Here is a 17,355-nt window from a genome sequence, read left to right on the forward strand (position 1 = left end):
AAAGTAAATAAGATTAAAATCTACATTCATTCCGACATTTTTTTCCACGCAGATCAAGTCTAACAATTGACATGCTCACATGCATACAACTTAGTTCAAATGAAGCAATACAAGCGCTTTTATGAGGAAGGTCCATTATTCCACCAAGGATATGATTGCAAAGTGCAAACTTTAATCAGGTGTCAGCTTCAAAAGAGGATACAACTGTGGCTGGAATATATTTTTGAAGGGTCCTTAATAATGCTGGGAAAATTTAAAACAAAATCACTTTCATAGTTATTTAATGTGTATATGCCAGGACCAATTTCACTCCCTGTCCCTCTGAATTACTTCTTCCATCTGAAGACACAAACTTTATGTAACTTTTTCTGAATTAGCATTTCTCAACCAAAGAAAGAAGTATATTTGACCAATTTCAAGACAACTTTCTTTTTCCCCATCAAAATGAAGAAATGTAGATAATGTTATACACATTGCAAGCAACACATAAACTGTCCTTTATCTTGCCTTTAACATCTTTAGATTATCATTTACAAAATATGTACAAGAGTCACATACCTTGATATCAGAACAAGGTAGCTAAGAGAGGTATTCCTGATTTGGTACAATTATACTTCCTGGTGTGAGAATAGATGTTTCAAAATTCAATCTAAACTGCAGGTAATTTTTCTTTTACTTCGAACATAACAGCATTAGATCACTTTTTTTCTCCACTCTTAAACATTGAAATTTGCAACCCTCTGTATTTTCACAAATTAAGCATTACATGCCAGCTGTGAGTTTTATTTTATTTCCCTTTTAAATGCAGAGGATTTACTTTTACCAAACTGTAACAGAATAAGAACTCCTAGTACCTCTGTTTAGATAACCTGTAAGTGGACTCTTGATCTTTGTAATTGATAAGCCCAAAGGTGGCCCCTCCAGAAAGACTTCCCTGAAAAGTTCTCCAAAAAAAACTTGATCACTAGGCTCCTCAGATATTGGATCCCTATTTACATACAACAGCAATCAGGGAATTTACAAGTTTTACTCCTTCATCGTTTATTGAACAAGTCAAGATAGCTTCCACTGCAATCAACACATGAGATGACATTCATTCCATAACGATTGGCAATGTGGTCAGTCTTACATCCTACATGCCCAATGTCAGTCCAATACACTTTCAACTTGCAGAGGTGCTACCCTTATTCCATAATGTGGCAGTGCTTATGTGGCAGCGATTTAATGTCATGTGGATATTGAAGCATCTCTGCATTAATATAGCAGGTGTGAGTGTATGCACAGCTTGGGATTATTATGAGGCTTCAATAGGCTTTGAAGACAAGATGGTTCATGTTCTTCTGTGGAGAAATAAAAATCTAGTTATTTATATGATCCTATAGGTAATGATATGTCAATCAAAGCTATTATGTTTTGTGCTTTTTTTGTGCCTTATTTCAATTCACATCATTGTCTACATTTCATGTGAGTTAAGATTTAGTTGACAATTTCACTCATATATAAAAAACTTACCAGGTTTGCTTCATAATATACTTCTTTCCACTTCAGTCACCTCTGCCAAGGCAAGGTGTTCCAGTATGTCTTCATCTGGGTGTGTGATAATTTCAAACATCATAGGGCTCATATTTATGATCTTCTTTCCTGGGTGCTGAGGACCAGTGGGCATTGGTGTTGCTTCTGCAGCTTGTGACCTACTGATCTGTGGGTTAGGGTGGGTTGAGGGGCTGTGCTGAATGTTGAAGCCCTCCTGGCCAACATCACATCAAAGTTAACACCACTCAGATAATGCAAAGGAGAGATTTTTTTGTAATAAGTTTTGAACCACGGATTGAAATTTTAAATCGGGACACCTGGATTTCTTAACTTTCTTTTTGGTATTCAAGAAGTCCCCATCTACTAATCTTGTAATATCACAGATTAAAACTGGAACAGGCTAGTCATTAGTGAAATCTAGAGACACCTTCTCACACGAGAGATGCTGAAAATTTTGAGCTCTCAAAGCCATGGATGCTCGATCAACTAATATTTTCAAGACCCAAATTGATTTCTTCTTCTACTTGAGGGATATCAAGGGGTATGAAACTGAGCAGATAAATGGAGTTAAACTAAGATCAGACATTATCTATTGAATTGTGGCAGGACAAGCTCAAGGAGCTGAATGGTCCATTCCTGTTCCTATGCTCCTAACTGTGTGGTTTAGTTTCTTAAACTGTCACAGTTCAAAGGGAACAGATAGTTTTTCTGGTGATCATAAATTGTTGACCAACTGTTTAGTCTACATAAACAAATCCGAATAAAGGTTTTAATCCACTACATCTGAAATTTACCTGATTGGATAAGGGAATCAAGGATGAGGCAGACTGTTCGAAAGTTGAGATTGTGAACAAAACCTATTCCTCTTGCATCATCCATTGAGTGGGAATTTCTATTTCTATTTAATTTTTGTTCCCAATTTGGTTGTATCTATTCGCTGCTAACATTAGCTTTACATGTGGCTTGACTACCCCAGAGGTTTATTTTATAGACCATAAATAACTCTTGTCGTCTCATTTTAATTCTTTACCTGCTCAAACTTGTTGATTACTTTGAAACGGCCCTATTGCTTGCACAGGATCGGTATACAATCATGCTGAAATATCAAGATCTATTTAGTCCATTGGAGAGTTGTGCCCACAATATTTTATTAAGAAGTCATTAAAGACAGTACGAAATCAAACAAGGTTGCCTGAAATGGTTTAGACTTGAGCACTGGGCGCATTTCAGAACGCAGCAGAAGAAATTGATAAAGAAAGGCAAGATAGAATATGAGAGCAAACTGTTGAATAACATAAAAAATGGACTGTGAGAGCTTCTGTAGCTATATTAAAAGGAAAAGACAAGCAAAGGTGAATATGAATCCCTTACAGACAAAGATGGGGAGAATTTATAATAGATTGCCCTTTTACTCTTCCATCTTACTGGTATTTGTCAACATAATTGTTCTTCCAAGTCCACTGACTATTTGGAGGCCGATAGTATAATCCCATCAAAGTGACCAGTACTCCCATGACGTGAACTAATTTCCCTCGCAATGTTCTAAAAAGAGTGTTCCGTGGCTATTTTCATACACACCTGACCTAAAACTACATCAGACGTGCAAGTTCCATTCATGTTGGGATGTAGTTGGTTGAATTTCTGGAAAAATACAATATGTTCTTCTAGTCATCATTGTGTTTCAAGCCATTTTCAATCAAGGAGCATGAAAGGAAACAGCAACAGAATCAAGTTTCTCAGCACAGTATTTTCCAAAGATTTCTATCCTTGAATACCAGCAGTTTTTAAAATATATTTAGAGGAATGTGGATGCTGCCAGTTGAACCAGTTTACTGTCCATCCTCATTGCCCTGAACTGAGCAGCTTGGAGCCAGGCCACGTCAGAGGGCTTTAAGACTCGACCATATTGGTAGGTCTTCAGACACAAGTAGTGGTTAAGTTATTGGTCTAATAGCCAGAATTCTGGGCAACTGATCCAAGGATATCAGTTAAAATCCCATGGAAACATGGATAGGGTAGATAACAGGAAACATTTCCCCATAGCTGAAACTAGAGGACATATAGGTTGAAGGTAGAGGGCAAGAGGTCTGATGGGAATTGAAAGAACTTTTTCGCTCAGAGGGTGACTGGAATCTAGAACTCACTGAGTGGCTAGTGGAGGCAGGTACTCCCATGACATTTAAGTACCTGGACTTAAATCGCCAATGCACAAAAGGAAACAGACCAAGTGCTGGCAAATGGGATTAGTATTGGTAGGTGCTTGATGGTTGGCATAGACGTGGTAGGCTGAAGGGCCTGTTTCTGTGCCGTATGGCTCTGTGACAAATCAATCAGACTGGATAAGGATGGCAGATCTCTGTCCCTAAAGGACAATGGTGAATCAGATGGGTTTTCACAATGATCCATTTGTTTCACTGCCATTAGCTTCTTAATTCTGCTTTAAAAAAAAATTCCCAGTGTTTCAAGATCAATAATCTGGGCCAGTAGCTACTAATCCAGTAATTTAACCACAATACATGTCACTGACCATTTTGAAAAATAGCTTCTATTCATGAATGTATACAAGCTGCAATTTATTGGGTGCTCTAAATCTGCAAGTATAACTTAAACAAGTAGCTCCACACAATAACCGTTTAGGTACATGCATTGCTGTTCCAGGTTCCCTCTCTGTCATGTCAGGTGTCCAGAGATGAAATGGCCAATGGATGCAATGGGCAACAGTGATGCAGCAGGGACAATGTGAGGCATTCCAGATCTGACTTCTAACATTAATGATGGCACAAATTATTTTAGATTTAAAATTTAGATTTGTATTTGCTTGATTGGCAGTTTTAAATAATTGATTTTCTTTAATTTTATTTTGCTTTTTGAATTATTATGCAAGTTCATAATCTATATTAACAGTCAATGAAGCATGAACCATGCCAATGTAAATTGAAGTAAATGGCAAGTGACAAAATTATATTTTCAACAGCAGAGTAGCAGGTGAAAATAAAATGGCAAGCAACATAAACACATTTTCAATGAAATCATGTCAAGGACAAAGACTTTTATTTAAAATCTCTGGAGGAAAAATGAACAGGAATTTTTTTTAAGAGAACATCGTGGCTGGATTGCAAATACACATATATCAGAATGTAAGGAAGAGAAAGCAATTGGGAAAAATACCAAAACAAAAATATAAAGAACACAGCGGGATGAATAGCAAAATCATAAGCAGTACAGGAGAGAAAATTGAACAGTGTGATTGCATGTGTATGTGAAACAAAATCAGGCTCTGGCAGCCAAAAGTAATAACAGAAAACGCTGAAAATACTCAGCAGATCAGGCAGCACCTGTAGAGAGAAAAACAGAGCGACTATTTAAGGTTCTGGTGATTTCTGATGAAAAGTCATTGACCTGAAATGTTAATTCTGCTTCTCTCTCCACAGATGCTATCTGACCTGCTGAGTATATTTCCAGCATTTTCTGGTTATTTTCCAGACTTCCAGCATCTACAGTTGTCTTTGCTTTTTGATTACAGCAGTTAAAAGCAAGGAGTAAGTTTAAAAAAGCTATCTGGATGAGTTTATACCCTCAGTTCCCAGACCATACTACAGTCTGCAATGCATTCAGCAGGATATTTTTGTGTTGTATTAATGTTTTGTGTTAAACACAGCTTGGCAACTGAAGCTCACGTTAGTGTTTTGACAGACCTGGGATGAATTACTGTTCTTCTCCCATTCACACTCAATGAGGGGGATAAAAACATTGTCCATTTAATTAATAATCTATAATTAATCAAGTCAATCATTTTTAAGATTAAGAAATCTAAAGACAAAGGACTAGTACTAGGGAACAGACTTGACGACAACAAGATGGTAAGAAAAGGAGAAGGGAGGTTAAATCAGTCACGATTTTGGTGACACTGATTAAAGTCGAAGGTAACAAGTCTTAGTAACAAGCTACAACTTTATATCTTAAATTTTATTCTTATAGTGAGACTTTCAAGATGCAGATACTATTTACATACTCCCATTGTGCAATTCCACTCAGCATTAAAACACTGATGATAATTGAAGTAAAAGCACAGATATTTCACTGAAGTATTGCTCCTTAATATCTTTCTTTTAAATCTGATTGATTGTGAAGCAAAATAAAGGTTGAAAAAAAAATACACCTCAATCTTTCCACAACTAATTCCTTGTAATAAAACTGATGTCCCTTTGCGTCAATGTCAAAATTAGGCTACGTTGCACTACCATCTACTGGTTGATGGGTAACTCTTGATTATTTTAATTTTGGCAAAGGAATTTTGCCCTCAGGAAATTTAAAACAATAATCGCAAACTTTCAGTTTTCCCATAGGATATTTTTGAAGCTGGACAGCTGAATAAATGCCTTACTTGTTTTTGTCTAATTTTATTGCAGTGCTCATTTAGATACACATTAAAATTATGAGTAGTTTTGTATGTATAGAAAGTAATAGATATATTGGAAAGTAAGGCTGTATAATCATGAGAGACAAGATACAATGGAGTTAAAAATCATCATTTGAATCCCAGTCTCAGTTTACACAAGATTTCTCCATCTATCATTAATTTACACATAAAGATTGTGATCTCTGAGGGAAATCACTGTCCCAATGTCAATCTATTTATCTGTACTGAAAAGATGAAGCCCAATATTGACAATAATAAAGAAATGTGATAGCAATCCATGCATTTATCTAGTGATAACCAAGAAATAGTTGGTCAGGCCATTTATCTTACTTTAAATTGATTAAGATTTAATTTATTCACAGTGAATATATTTCACTTGCAATTTACTAAGTATCTTTCTAATCCCCACTGGATTACAGACTGCTCTTAAGTGAGGAATTTTCTATTGCAATATTCAATTTTAAGATTTAGAGTATTTGTAAAATTCTTGATACTTCAGCTGAGCAAAGCTTACATGGAGCATACCGGCAGATTGGCCTGTTTCTGTGTGGTAAACCCCGCTGTGATAACAGCTGTACATGTGGAAAGTTAAGGTCTGATCAAGTGTTGCTGAATAAACTGATTCAGCCTGAGCCACATTGCCCCAGGGAGAGAGATATTGGGCAACAAAAAGCTTTCAATGCTCGTTTCTGCTGTCATTCAGTGAACAGTCTGGACAGTATAGACACAGGTTAAACCAGGATCATGCTTGGCTCCACTGCCTTTGTGTTGTCAAACACTCATTATCCAGGTTCAGGTACTCGATTGAGGATGTCAGCAAGGAATAGATTACTAACAATTCACACCTGTTCAGTGGAGGCTACACATTCTACTTCACTTCTGAAATTTGGTTCCATTGACCACCAACCAGGGATACATTTTAGGCACAATCTTAAAATGTAGGGAGAATAAGGTGCATTTGAATAGAGGGATACAAAAAGATTGGATTTGAATTCATTTTTAACTAAGGAATTTGGATCACATTCCTTTACATGGACCTCTCACAGTAAATTCCCATCTAGTAGATGGCCTTTGGACAATTGACCATCTTAAAAGGTGCTACATTAATACAAGCCATTGTCAGTTTTCACACTATTCCTGCAGGCTCATTCCTCTCATACTGGTAAAATATAAATAAAGTGATGTAAATCAACCTTTATAAGATAGATTCACACAGACTTGGACAGCGTTGATTAATCTCCCTCATGACACACAACAGATTCTGTCTATAATTTAGCACAACTGAAAGATCAACAGTAATTGAGTAAGCCAGAGGTGCAAGAAAGGCATCACAGAATCAAATTCAGAGCACTTTTAACTGGCAGATCAATCTTAACCCAACCTGCCTGATGGAAATTGCTCAGGTAGACAATTGGAGTTGATCAGCACATAATTTACTTGCCAATGTCCTCTGCTACCTCTGGGAGGCAGCAGAGACACCAATCCTCCTTCAATTCTGCAGACTGCAGATCTGTTTAAATTAACATGCTCCAAATAGAATTTTATCCCCAACATTGGGAAGGAAGGAACTGAGGCTTTCATACAAGCTGAAGACAGTACAAAGAGAAGCCTAGACCTGGAGCAGAAGAAGCCAAAGTATTCTTTTTACTTTCTTCTTTGGCTGTAGAAAAGCAGAAGTGGTCCTTTGCCCTACAGATTCCAGCTTCTCCTGCCCTGTCCCCCACCCACTGGCGCACGCTTACACATACACACACACACACACACACACACACACACGCACTTCTGCATGCATCGCTTCATCTTTCACTTGCTTACTTAAACCACTTCAGTTCTCTGGATTCTCTGGTTGACTCTGCCACATTTGGGAAGTAGTGTGTTCCTTCCACTGGGCATGTGTGTGCCCTAATGAATGAAACAAGATTCTCAATACCATCCTGAGTGCCTCTCCTCCATTTTGGGTAAGAGATTCCCATGAGTTGGTGGGGATAATACACTTCTTTTAGGAGGTTTTGAGAGCATCCTTAAATTGTTTCTTGTGTCCACCTGGTTATCTCTTCCCATGACTGAGTCAAAATAGAATGTCTGCTTCAGGAGTCTGGTGATGGGCATGCAAATGACATGGCCTACCCAACAGATCTGACTGATTGTAATCAGGGCCTGGATACTGGGGATGTTGACCTGGGACAGGATGCTGACTTTGATTTGCTTATCCCGCCAGTGGATTTAGAGGATTTTGCAGAGACAGCATTGGGGTACCCCTCTAGTGCTTTGAGGTGCCTGCAGTAGGTAGTCTATTTCTCAGAAGCATACTGGGGGACAGGCATCACTGCTGGTCATAAGACTATGAGCTTTTGTATCAGTTTTGAAGACTTAATCTTGAGACACTTTTTTCCTCAGTCGATGCAATGGCGAATTTCATCATCAATGTCCATATTGAGAGGTGGCTCCTGTGTTATGGGAAGTAGTCTATGGGTTCCAGATCTCATTTTGGACCCTCATTGTCTGGGGGCTGTGTTGTTCAATAGATGCAGGCTGGTTGATGATGTTTGTTTTGCTGATGCTTCTTCATGTTTGTCTATGAATGGATCAATGGTGACTTGAACTTGGTCCCTGAACATGCATGTATGCAAGCATCATCAGTGTACTGCCACTTGATGACTGAGGTTGGAGTGATCTTGGTTCTGAAGTTGAAGTGACCAGGTCTAGCAACTTCCCATTTGCCCAATAGATTAGCTCCACTTGTGCAGCATTGTGATGAAAAAGATTGATAAAAGTGTTGACCGATGATGCAGCCTTAACTGATACCAGTCTAAACTGAGGTTGGGTCTGTTGTGAACTCAATGGTTAAGATCACAGCTTGTACGCCAGCAGATGTAGCATGGAGACAAATCTCTGTGGGCAACCAAATTTGGGAACAATGCTCCACAGTCCCTCTTGATTGACACAGTCAATGGCTTTTGTGAGGCTGCAAAAGGCCATATAGAGGTCAAGGCTGTTCTCTGCACCTCTCTGGACGTTGACGGACAGCGAAGATCACAATAATGCTACTTCTGGATGGATTATACACGTATGCGCGCGCGCACACACACGCGCACACACACACACACACACACACACACACACACAAACCCCACCCCACCCCAAGCAAATCTCTTCATCATCATAAGATCCTCCAGAAGCTCCTTCTCTTGACTTACGTCATTGTTTGTGAGCTTTACTTTTGTAGTATCTGGCGCTCTCCTGTCAGCTGAATTTCCTCTTAAGCCTACCAGCTCATTATTATCACTGGACTGAGTGGGTAGCTGACATGGAGGTAAGACCTGGGAGTCAAAGCAGCCCAAGCTCACATTATGAGCACTGGGCACCCTTCATGCTTGTCCCAAAAGTACCTATTTGAATCTTGCTGCAAGTTATAACTTACCTTTGGGCCAGAAGATGATTTTAATTTGAAAACATGTATTTAAGGGGCTGCTTTTATTTCATTGTTATTTCTCTTGAAGCAAGGCATACAGTATGTGAAACGACAGATGTTTCTGTATTGATTGAAGGCATTTTTAAAAACAGGATTTCGGGAACTCTTCTGCTGAGTGATGGAAAACTGGCAGAAGAATATCTGGAGAAATTTAATACCCACTACTCTTTTGAAAGGCACACACTTCCCCTTTTTAGTTCCATAGCTGAACCATCAACACTGATTCTGTGCTCATTTTGCACCATGATTCTACTGTTGAAACTTAGTTTATCCATTTAGAAAAAAAACATCTAAAGCATGCATACTTGCTCCAGCCCCATCCCATCATATTGCCCCATGCTCCCAAAACATTCAACGGCATATTTAGTGATCCTGCAGCTCAGTGGGTTGCCACCTTAAAGCCAGTGCGTATCATGGAATTAGTGCTCCAATATTCCACCCCTTTCTTTGATGACTGACTTCCTCACTGGAGTGCACATCACCAAACTGGGGAAGAGCTGAACGCTGCACTTTTATGCTCTCTGAATTAATGACAAATGACTGATCTCTCACAAAGCCAGAATTACAGAACTTCTATATTCAAAAGAATGGTGTAAATGAATGAGATGCCTCCCTTAAAATCCTTAAAGTATAAAATTTGCATCACAAAGATATACAATTATATTTGTATCACTGAGAAACACATAAGCAGGTCTGCATCTGATGGCTGGTGAAGGCAGAAGGATAGTGGATACAAGTGTGATAATTATTGATTTCCCTAAATAACTGCAGTATTCTTGTTCCAACAGCTCTTGCACTAAGTCTGCTAAATGAACAAACAGGAGTGCCAGGCAAAGCCATCTCTTGTTGCCTTGTGTAAAATCTTCATTGTTCCTTGCTATATTCATAAAAATACAAGCAGAGCCAGCAAAGATAATGTTACTTAGTTAATCTGAAGCAAAAGCCATCCCAAGACAATAGACTGTTATGCAAGACAAAGCAAGGCAGACTGAGAGCAGGAAACCAAAGGGTATTGATTCAACAGGAACTTTGGTTCCTATTACAAACCTTATTACCAAATATGAAGACATTTCCACCATGGTGCACAAAAGATTTTAAAAAACCTACACTTGGCAATCATTACATTACACAGCTACTTGTACCTACCGATCCAATAAACCACTTTGGTGTACTATCGAAAGCATTTCATCTGCATGAAGGACATTGGTCAGCATTGGTTTTGGAATGGAACAACCTCCCATAATCTCTTGCAGGAATCACTAATCAGTTGTGTTAACAGAAATATCCCACAGACAAGTTGAACAGAAAAAAAAATTACTTCTTGGACTCAGATAACCTTTAAAGCTGCAGTATCATTTCCCCTTCCCCTCAATCAATGACATTTTCAACAAAGCAATCTCAGAGTGGCAGTGGGAATTTCCTCTGGTTGCTCTGAATCAGTAAAAACATACACAGAGTCGGTTGACTTATTCTGACACAATTATCGATAGGACTGGCAAACGTGAAATTTTCAAGCAGCATTCACAATGTCACTAATGCACAGCAACCAGAAGAAATCTTGCTCCCTCTCCCCATTTATCAAAGTCCAAATATATTTGGAGAAGAATCCCTTGTATTTGACCCAGTTTTGAAGTAATACCTCAAAGCAGATCATCACCATCATTCTTAGATATTTCAAGTATATAATTGAAAACAAAACAATAAAAACATTAAAAGGGCAGTGAAAGCTTCAGTTGTGTAAATCCAGCCATGGAAACACCTTCCCTGTACCCAACCCTGGAAAAATGAATACTGCAACTTTAATCAACTGTACACCTCCATGTTAGCAAATTGGTCACCATCTGTTATTAACAAATCTCCTAATTTTATCTCCAGTCTGTAGACACTGCCAATTTTTGGATTAAAAAAAGTGATGAGCGTTATAGAATTCTTACTGAAACACAATTATAAAAGTATAAAAGCTCTTGACCGGTTTTTGATGGTCACCCTCAGCTAATGCCAAATTCCTCTGTTATATCCATGAGGCACTGTACCATGTGGATTTATAATTATAGTCAGTTGGCGTGTTCTTTAGGTGGAACTTCCCGCTTCATAATTAACATTACTTGTGAAAAATACACCTATTACTTTCAGTTAAGGTAGCAGTGCAGATGGTGTTTGTGTCCTGACCTTTCTTCCTCTGTCACATAAAATGTAAAAGTCACCTCCACTCAGGCAAGATGCAGTGATTCTTTTACATTCCATTTTTTACACAACGGCCAGGATTCCATATGGAGATGTTGGTGAATCATCAGTATTCCCTATCATTACTCTATCATGAGTGACAGCAACATCTGCATTTCTGGGGATGCACATGCAAATACAGAAACCCAGAAGACACTGTCTATGGTTCACTGCTTGGGAGGAAACCTCATGGAGACCAGTGTGGGAGCCTGTGCCAAGAAAGAAGCCCAGATTATTGTTTCCCCTTGGTTTGAATGGAAGAGAATGGCTACAAAAGCCTGAGGTATTTTTCCCAATGCAAGATGTTTATTTGATAAGCTCTTGGTGCAAAAATACTTTTCAAGGAATGCTTGCCTGACTGGTGGCACTAGGCATGGTGTATGGCAGCCATTTTACTTAATTTCTACTATTCAGTCCCATTTATGTCAAAGGAACAGGAGATGAACTTTGAGATGAATATTTTAAATTATTCTTAAGTGGTTAAGGGTGTTTAAAGGTGAGTAGAAGAGCTTAGAACCCCCTTAAAATATTCTTAGAGTTGCAGTTGTAATTTTTGTCTCTTGTTTAAAATTCATTCCACATTTTTTTGCTTTAAGTTGGTTTATGCTTTTATATGATTTAAAAGAATATATATTTCCAAAGAGCTTGGAAATATTTGGAGCGTTTGGTCATCTTTTGACAGTTGTGGCTTAGTCAACGAGCGGTAGAAGATCTGGACAGCTGGCTGCCAGTCTTTTTCTCCTTCCTTTGGGCAGGACTTGGTCCAGCCATGCCATGAGATCCGAATAACTTTTATCCCCCTGAACGCAGTCCCCCACGACCACAAATTTTGAAGTCGAGTATTCTGCATTTGGGGACATCATAGGCAGCGGCATAGCCAAAGTGCAATGGGAAAGCCTCATCCTGGGAGGCCAGCCATAGTGATCACTGAGACTCTCCTGCCAGGTCACATGCAGGGCATCACCACCAAACATTTCTACCAGTAGTTTTCATAAGTTCCCTGCAGGAGAATTGTTAAATTAATTGCAAAAATATTTCAAAGGTTAGCAGAATAAAGTCACAAATCCCGTCAGATTTCATCGATGAACAAGCTAAATTAGGAACACGTCCAAGATCCTTTGTGCAAGCTGGGATATGGCTGAAGGGCAACTCCTTAGCACAACAGAATAGAGACAAAGTGCATTGGAGCCCAAACAGATAAAGTATGGTGTCGCACCTGTGACTACTGACATGCAATAGCTGGTGCGAGAAAGGGCTGTTGCCAAAATGAGCTTTCTTGTGGCAGAAGGAGGGGGTAACAACAGAAAGTGATTAACAGTGGGCTCTTCTCCCACATTCCTGGACTCTGGTTAAATCTGAACTGATAAGCAGAAATCTCCCTACCATTATTGTAGGTTATGTAAAAAGGTGAATAAGGGAAATTGATTTACAGAAGTAAAAATCCACACAGAGCAATAAGGATCGAAATCCATCATGGATATAACATGGACACCATGCTTAGTGACCTTTATGTAAAACCAACCCTACATTTTATAACCACTATGCATCCTCATGTACATGAGATAGAATAAGATAGATTGGAATAGGGCTGTATGGATCTGACTAAAACTGCTCCAGGTTACACTGCCACAATGATGCAGTTTGCTGATTACATTCTAAATTTTTTGGGGGGCAGATTATCTTGACTATTCATCATATCCACATTTTAATGCAATAACCAGGGTAGAAATTCGTCTTGGCTGGTGAATCAAAGGATGCAGCAATGGAATTGAATATCAGGCAGGCTAACACAATGCTATTGGCTTTTGCTACCATCCAAGATTAATTCCTGTTCAGTCTGCATTTGTATCCAATTCAGAGCTTCATTCCATTTCTGTTCCTTTTTACTTTTCTCTCTGCATGGTCATCATCTTTTTTAAGCGCTTCCATAGTTGAGGAAAACAGGTGAAGGATTAAAAAAAGAGACAAACCACCAAAACAAGAGGAATCGGATTGAGAGAGGACGATGGTTGGTGCTCTAGGTTGACTTGAAACGATGGGAACTATGACAGAATTTAGATTGGTAACTGACCAGTGATGGTTCTTCTGTTACATGGGGGGTTAATTCTGCTGCCTCCTGGACGTCCATATTCCACCCTTCTTTCTGTGCTCTAAGGGAAAGGAGAAAGAACTATCAATCAACATGGCTCTGGCACAAATTATTCTATGTGTTTCTCGTCTGCAAAGAAACTACACAAAATTAATTTCAAAAGATCTTGAGTACTACATTTTATATTCAACATCTAAATACAATAGAATTGCTCAGGCTTTACGAATGGTCTTAATGCAGGCAATTGGGATTGGTGTAGATGGGCAGAAGTGTCAACATAGACATGGTGAGTGATGGGCCCATTGCTGTGCTGTACAACTCTATGACTTGCTTTCTTTCCCACTTTGCAGAAAGGATTTAACAACTAACTAAATCCCAATGCTGATGAATGCTTGAAGTTGAAGAAATTGTATTTGCATGCATATTTTATTATTTCACAGCTATAAAAGTATTATTTTCTAAATTTAACCAAAGAAACCCAACCAAAAATTGACATTATACCAAAAGAGTCAAGGAATTACTCAATTATCGATGGAATTAGACATTCTAATTGGGAATTAGAATTGGTTTATTATTGTCACATGTACTGAGGTGCAGTGAAAAACTTGACTTGCATAGCATTCATACAGATCAATTCATTACACAGTGTACTGAGGTAGTATAAAGTAAAACAATAACAGAATGCAGAATAAAGTCTAATAGATACAGAGAAAGTGCAGTGCAGATGGACAATAAGGTGCAAGGTCATAACGAGGTAGATTGTGAGGTCAAGAGTCCATCTTATCGTACTAGGGAACCATTCAATAGTCTTATAACAGCAGGATAGAAGCTGTCCTTGAGCCCGGTGGTATGTGCTTTCAGGTTTTTGTATCTTCTACCCAATGGGAGAGGGGAAGAGAGAATGTCTGGGGTGGGTGGGGTCATTGATTATGCTGGTTGCTTTACTGAGGCAGCGAGAAGTATAGACAGAGTCTATGAAGGGGAGGCTGGTTTCCGTGATGTGCTGAGCTGTGTCCACAACTCTCTGCAGTTTCTTGCAGTCACGGACAGAGCAGTTGCCATACCAAGCTGTGATGCATCCAGATAGGATGCTTTCTATGGTGTATCAATAAAAATTGGTGAGGGTCAATGGGGACATGACAAATTTCTTTAGCCTCTTCTTTAGTAGAGGCGCTGGTGAGCTTTCTTGGCTGTGGCGTCTACATGGTTGGACCAGGACAGATGTTCACTCTGAGGAACTTGAAGCTCTCAACACTCTTGATCTCAGCACTGTTGATGTAAACAGGAGCATGTACACCGCCCCCTTTCCTGAAGTCAATGACCAGCTCTTTTGTTTTGCTGACATTGAGGGAAAGGTTGTTGCCTTGACACCATGTCACTAAGCTCTCGATCTCCTTCCTGTATTCATTGTTATTTGAGATACATTGATTATAAATTCATTCATTATAAAGTATTTTACAATATCTTTTAGATGTCATAAACTGGATAAAGGCAAGTTAACTTGGTTTGTTAATCATTATGGTGGTATCATCTACCCACTACAGTGGTATCATCTGCAAACTTGTAGATGGAGTTAAAGCAGAATCTGGCCACGTAGTCATGAGTGTATAGGGTGTAGAGTAGGGGGCTGAGGACACAGCCTTGTGGGGCACCAGTGTTGAGAATAATTGTGCTGGAGGTGTTGCTGCCTATCCTCACTGATTGCAGTCTGTTGGTCAGAAATTCAAGGATCCAGTTACAGAGGGAGGTGTTGAGTCCCAGGTCTCAGAGTTTGGTGATGAGTTTGCTTGGAATAAAGTATTGAAGGTGGAGCTGTAGTCAATAAACAATAGTCTAACGTAGGTGTCTTTACTGTCCAGATGCTCCAGAGATGAGTGTAGGGCCAGGAAGATGGCATCCGCCATAGACCTGTTTCAGCGGTAGGCAAATAACAGTGGGTTGAGGTTGTCTGGAAAGCTGGAGTTAATGTGTGCCATGACCAACCTCTGGTCATGTGGGGACAGTCATCTACTAATGTCCAGTGAATTCATCACTCATTGTGGAAATCAATATCCACTCAATTGACTTTAAAGGACAAGTGCAGGCCTTGGAAAACTGTTGATCTTGGGGTATATGCCTCGAAGTCTGGTGTCATACAAGGGCCAGTAGGGTGTTCTCCTGCATGTACTGATGTGATCAGGATTTGTAGCTGTGATGGATAGCTGAACACTTGCAGTTGATATGGCTTCAAAGACTGATGTGAACTGCTATTTCATTCACATATTCTCTCTTTCCCATCTTATCCTCACCCCACCCCCTGTCCAGGTTTGGTTCTCACATGTCATCAACCATTCATCTATTATCTATCTGAGCAACCATTGAGGTGTTTCATTCAAAGAATCAACATATGTTTTCAAGTTTAAAATTTCACGTGTCATTTTAATTCTTGCATAAAAATCAAACTTTCCCCAACATCTATTGCTGTGATTCGATGATTTTATCTACAATGGGTTCAAAGAGTGAATAGTGAAGGTAACTATCTGTTTTAACAATAGTCCTACACTTTTCGAGGGAAGCAGCAGGAACTCCACTACATACTACAGTGGTAAGGTCCCTCTGCAAAGGATGTTCCTCCTGGAAGCTACTTTATACAGGTGACGAGATAAGTGACCCTATCCAGGGAAATGAGATGGGTTCACAGCAGCTGGTGGGCAATAAACCTACATTGATCCACTTTTGACATGAGGAGGCAAGTCCAGATCATGATTTGGTTTAGAAATGTCAGCCTCAACACAACTTACAACAACCACTTTTCATATTTAATCCTTTCTCTACATTCTTTGTCATCGATTTCCAAAAATCGTTTCTGGTGAAACTATAAAACTGTGACCCAAAATATTAACACTCACTTCTCTTCATGAGTTGGAACAGATGTTTTTTGCTCATGATCTAGTTGTGCCTCTGGCAGTACTTTTGCTTCCTTGCTCTGCCTGAAAGCTTCTTGTTGTTTTTGAATCTCCAGTAACTCCAACTACAAGACAGAAACAGCAAGGTGTGTACCATATTAAACGTACTGGCAGAAGTCACAAAAGAATGATTATGATTAAAAACATATCAAAAGCATTGCAGGAATTTCTTTGGTATAAAATTATTTTCATTAAATAATTGGTGTAACAGAGTTGTTGGACAGTGTTGTTCAACCAACCAACAGATATGTACTATTTAAATATAGTAATTTACCCCTTGAGATGTCACCATAGCTCAGATGATTCCACCCCAACAAACATGTCTTGGCAGTCAAGAGGGAGAGAAAGAATAAAGTAGAAGAATTAGAAACAAAGAAGTCAGTTCAGTATGAAGTGGGACTGTGTGAAGTGGGGTCATGCTGATATTTGGACAATTGGTTAGTACTGGTGTGGGAACATAGCTGAGACAGCTTTTCAGCTGAGCATGTCCCACTATCCCTGAACACAGAGGAAAATAGATAAGAATATTCTGATGTGCACAAACATTTGGGGAAACTGTGTACATGGTATAGTCTGGTGAACTGTACAAGCTTAAACTCCAAGAAATGCGAACCAGGTGGCTAAAGAGATCATGGGAGCCAGCAGGAAGTTGAAGGAATTAACAGAAACAAGT

General features: G+C 39.1%; 1 protein-coding gene and 1 pseudogene across 4 annotated transcripts in view; both read right to left on the reverse strand.

Moving 5' to 3' along the window:
• The window catches only part of LOC127583988 (spectrin beta chain, non-erythrocytic 1-like), a 234,936-nt gene that overhangs the window by 26,137 nt on the left and 191,444 nt on the right, over positions 1-17,355 (reverse strand). For all 4 annotated transcript variants that reach the window (XM_052040667.1, XM_052040506.1, XM_052040588.1 and 1 more), the window contains exons 31-32: positions 16,626-16,747; positions 13,720-13,798 (exon numbers count right to left, since the gene is read on the reverse strand). In XM_052040667.1, coding sequence (XP_051896627.1) covers positions 13,720-13,798; positions 16,626-16,747 — 201 coding nt within the window. The remainder of the gene's footprint in view (positions 1-13,719; positions 13,799-16,625; positions 16,748-17,355) is intronic.
• LOC127579054 (uncharacterized) lies at positions 12,450-12,600 on the reverse strand (annotated as a pseudogene).

The sequence above is a fragment of the Pristis pectinata genome, chromosome 1 (assembly GCF_009764475.1).
Source record: "Pristis pectinata isolate sPriPec2 chromosome 1, sPriPec2.1.pri, whole genome shotgun sequence".
NCBI lineage: Eukaryota > Metazoa > Chordata > Chondrichthyes > Rhinopristiformes > Pristidae > Pristis > Pristis pectinata.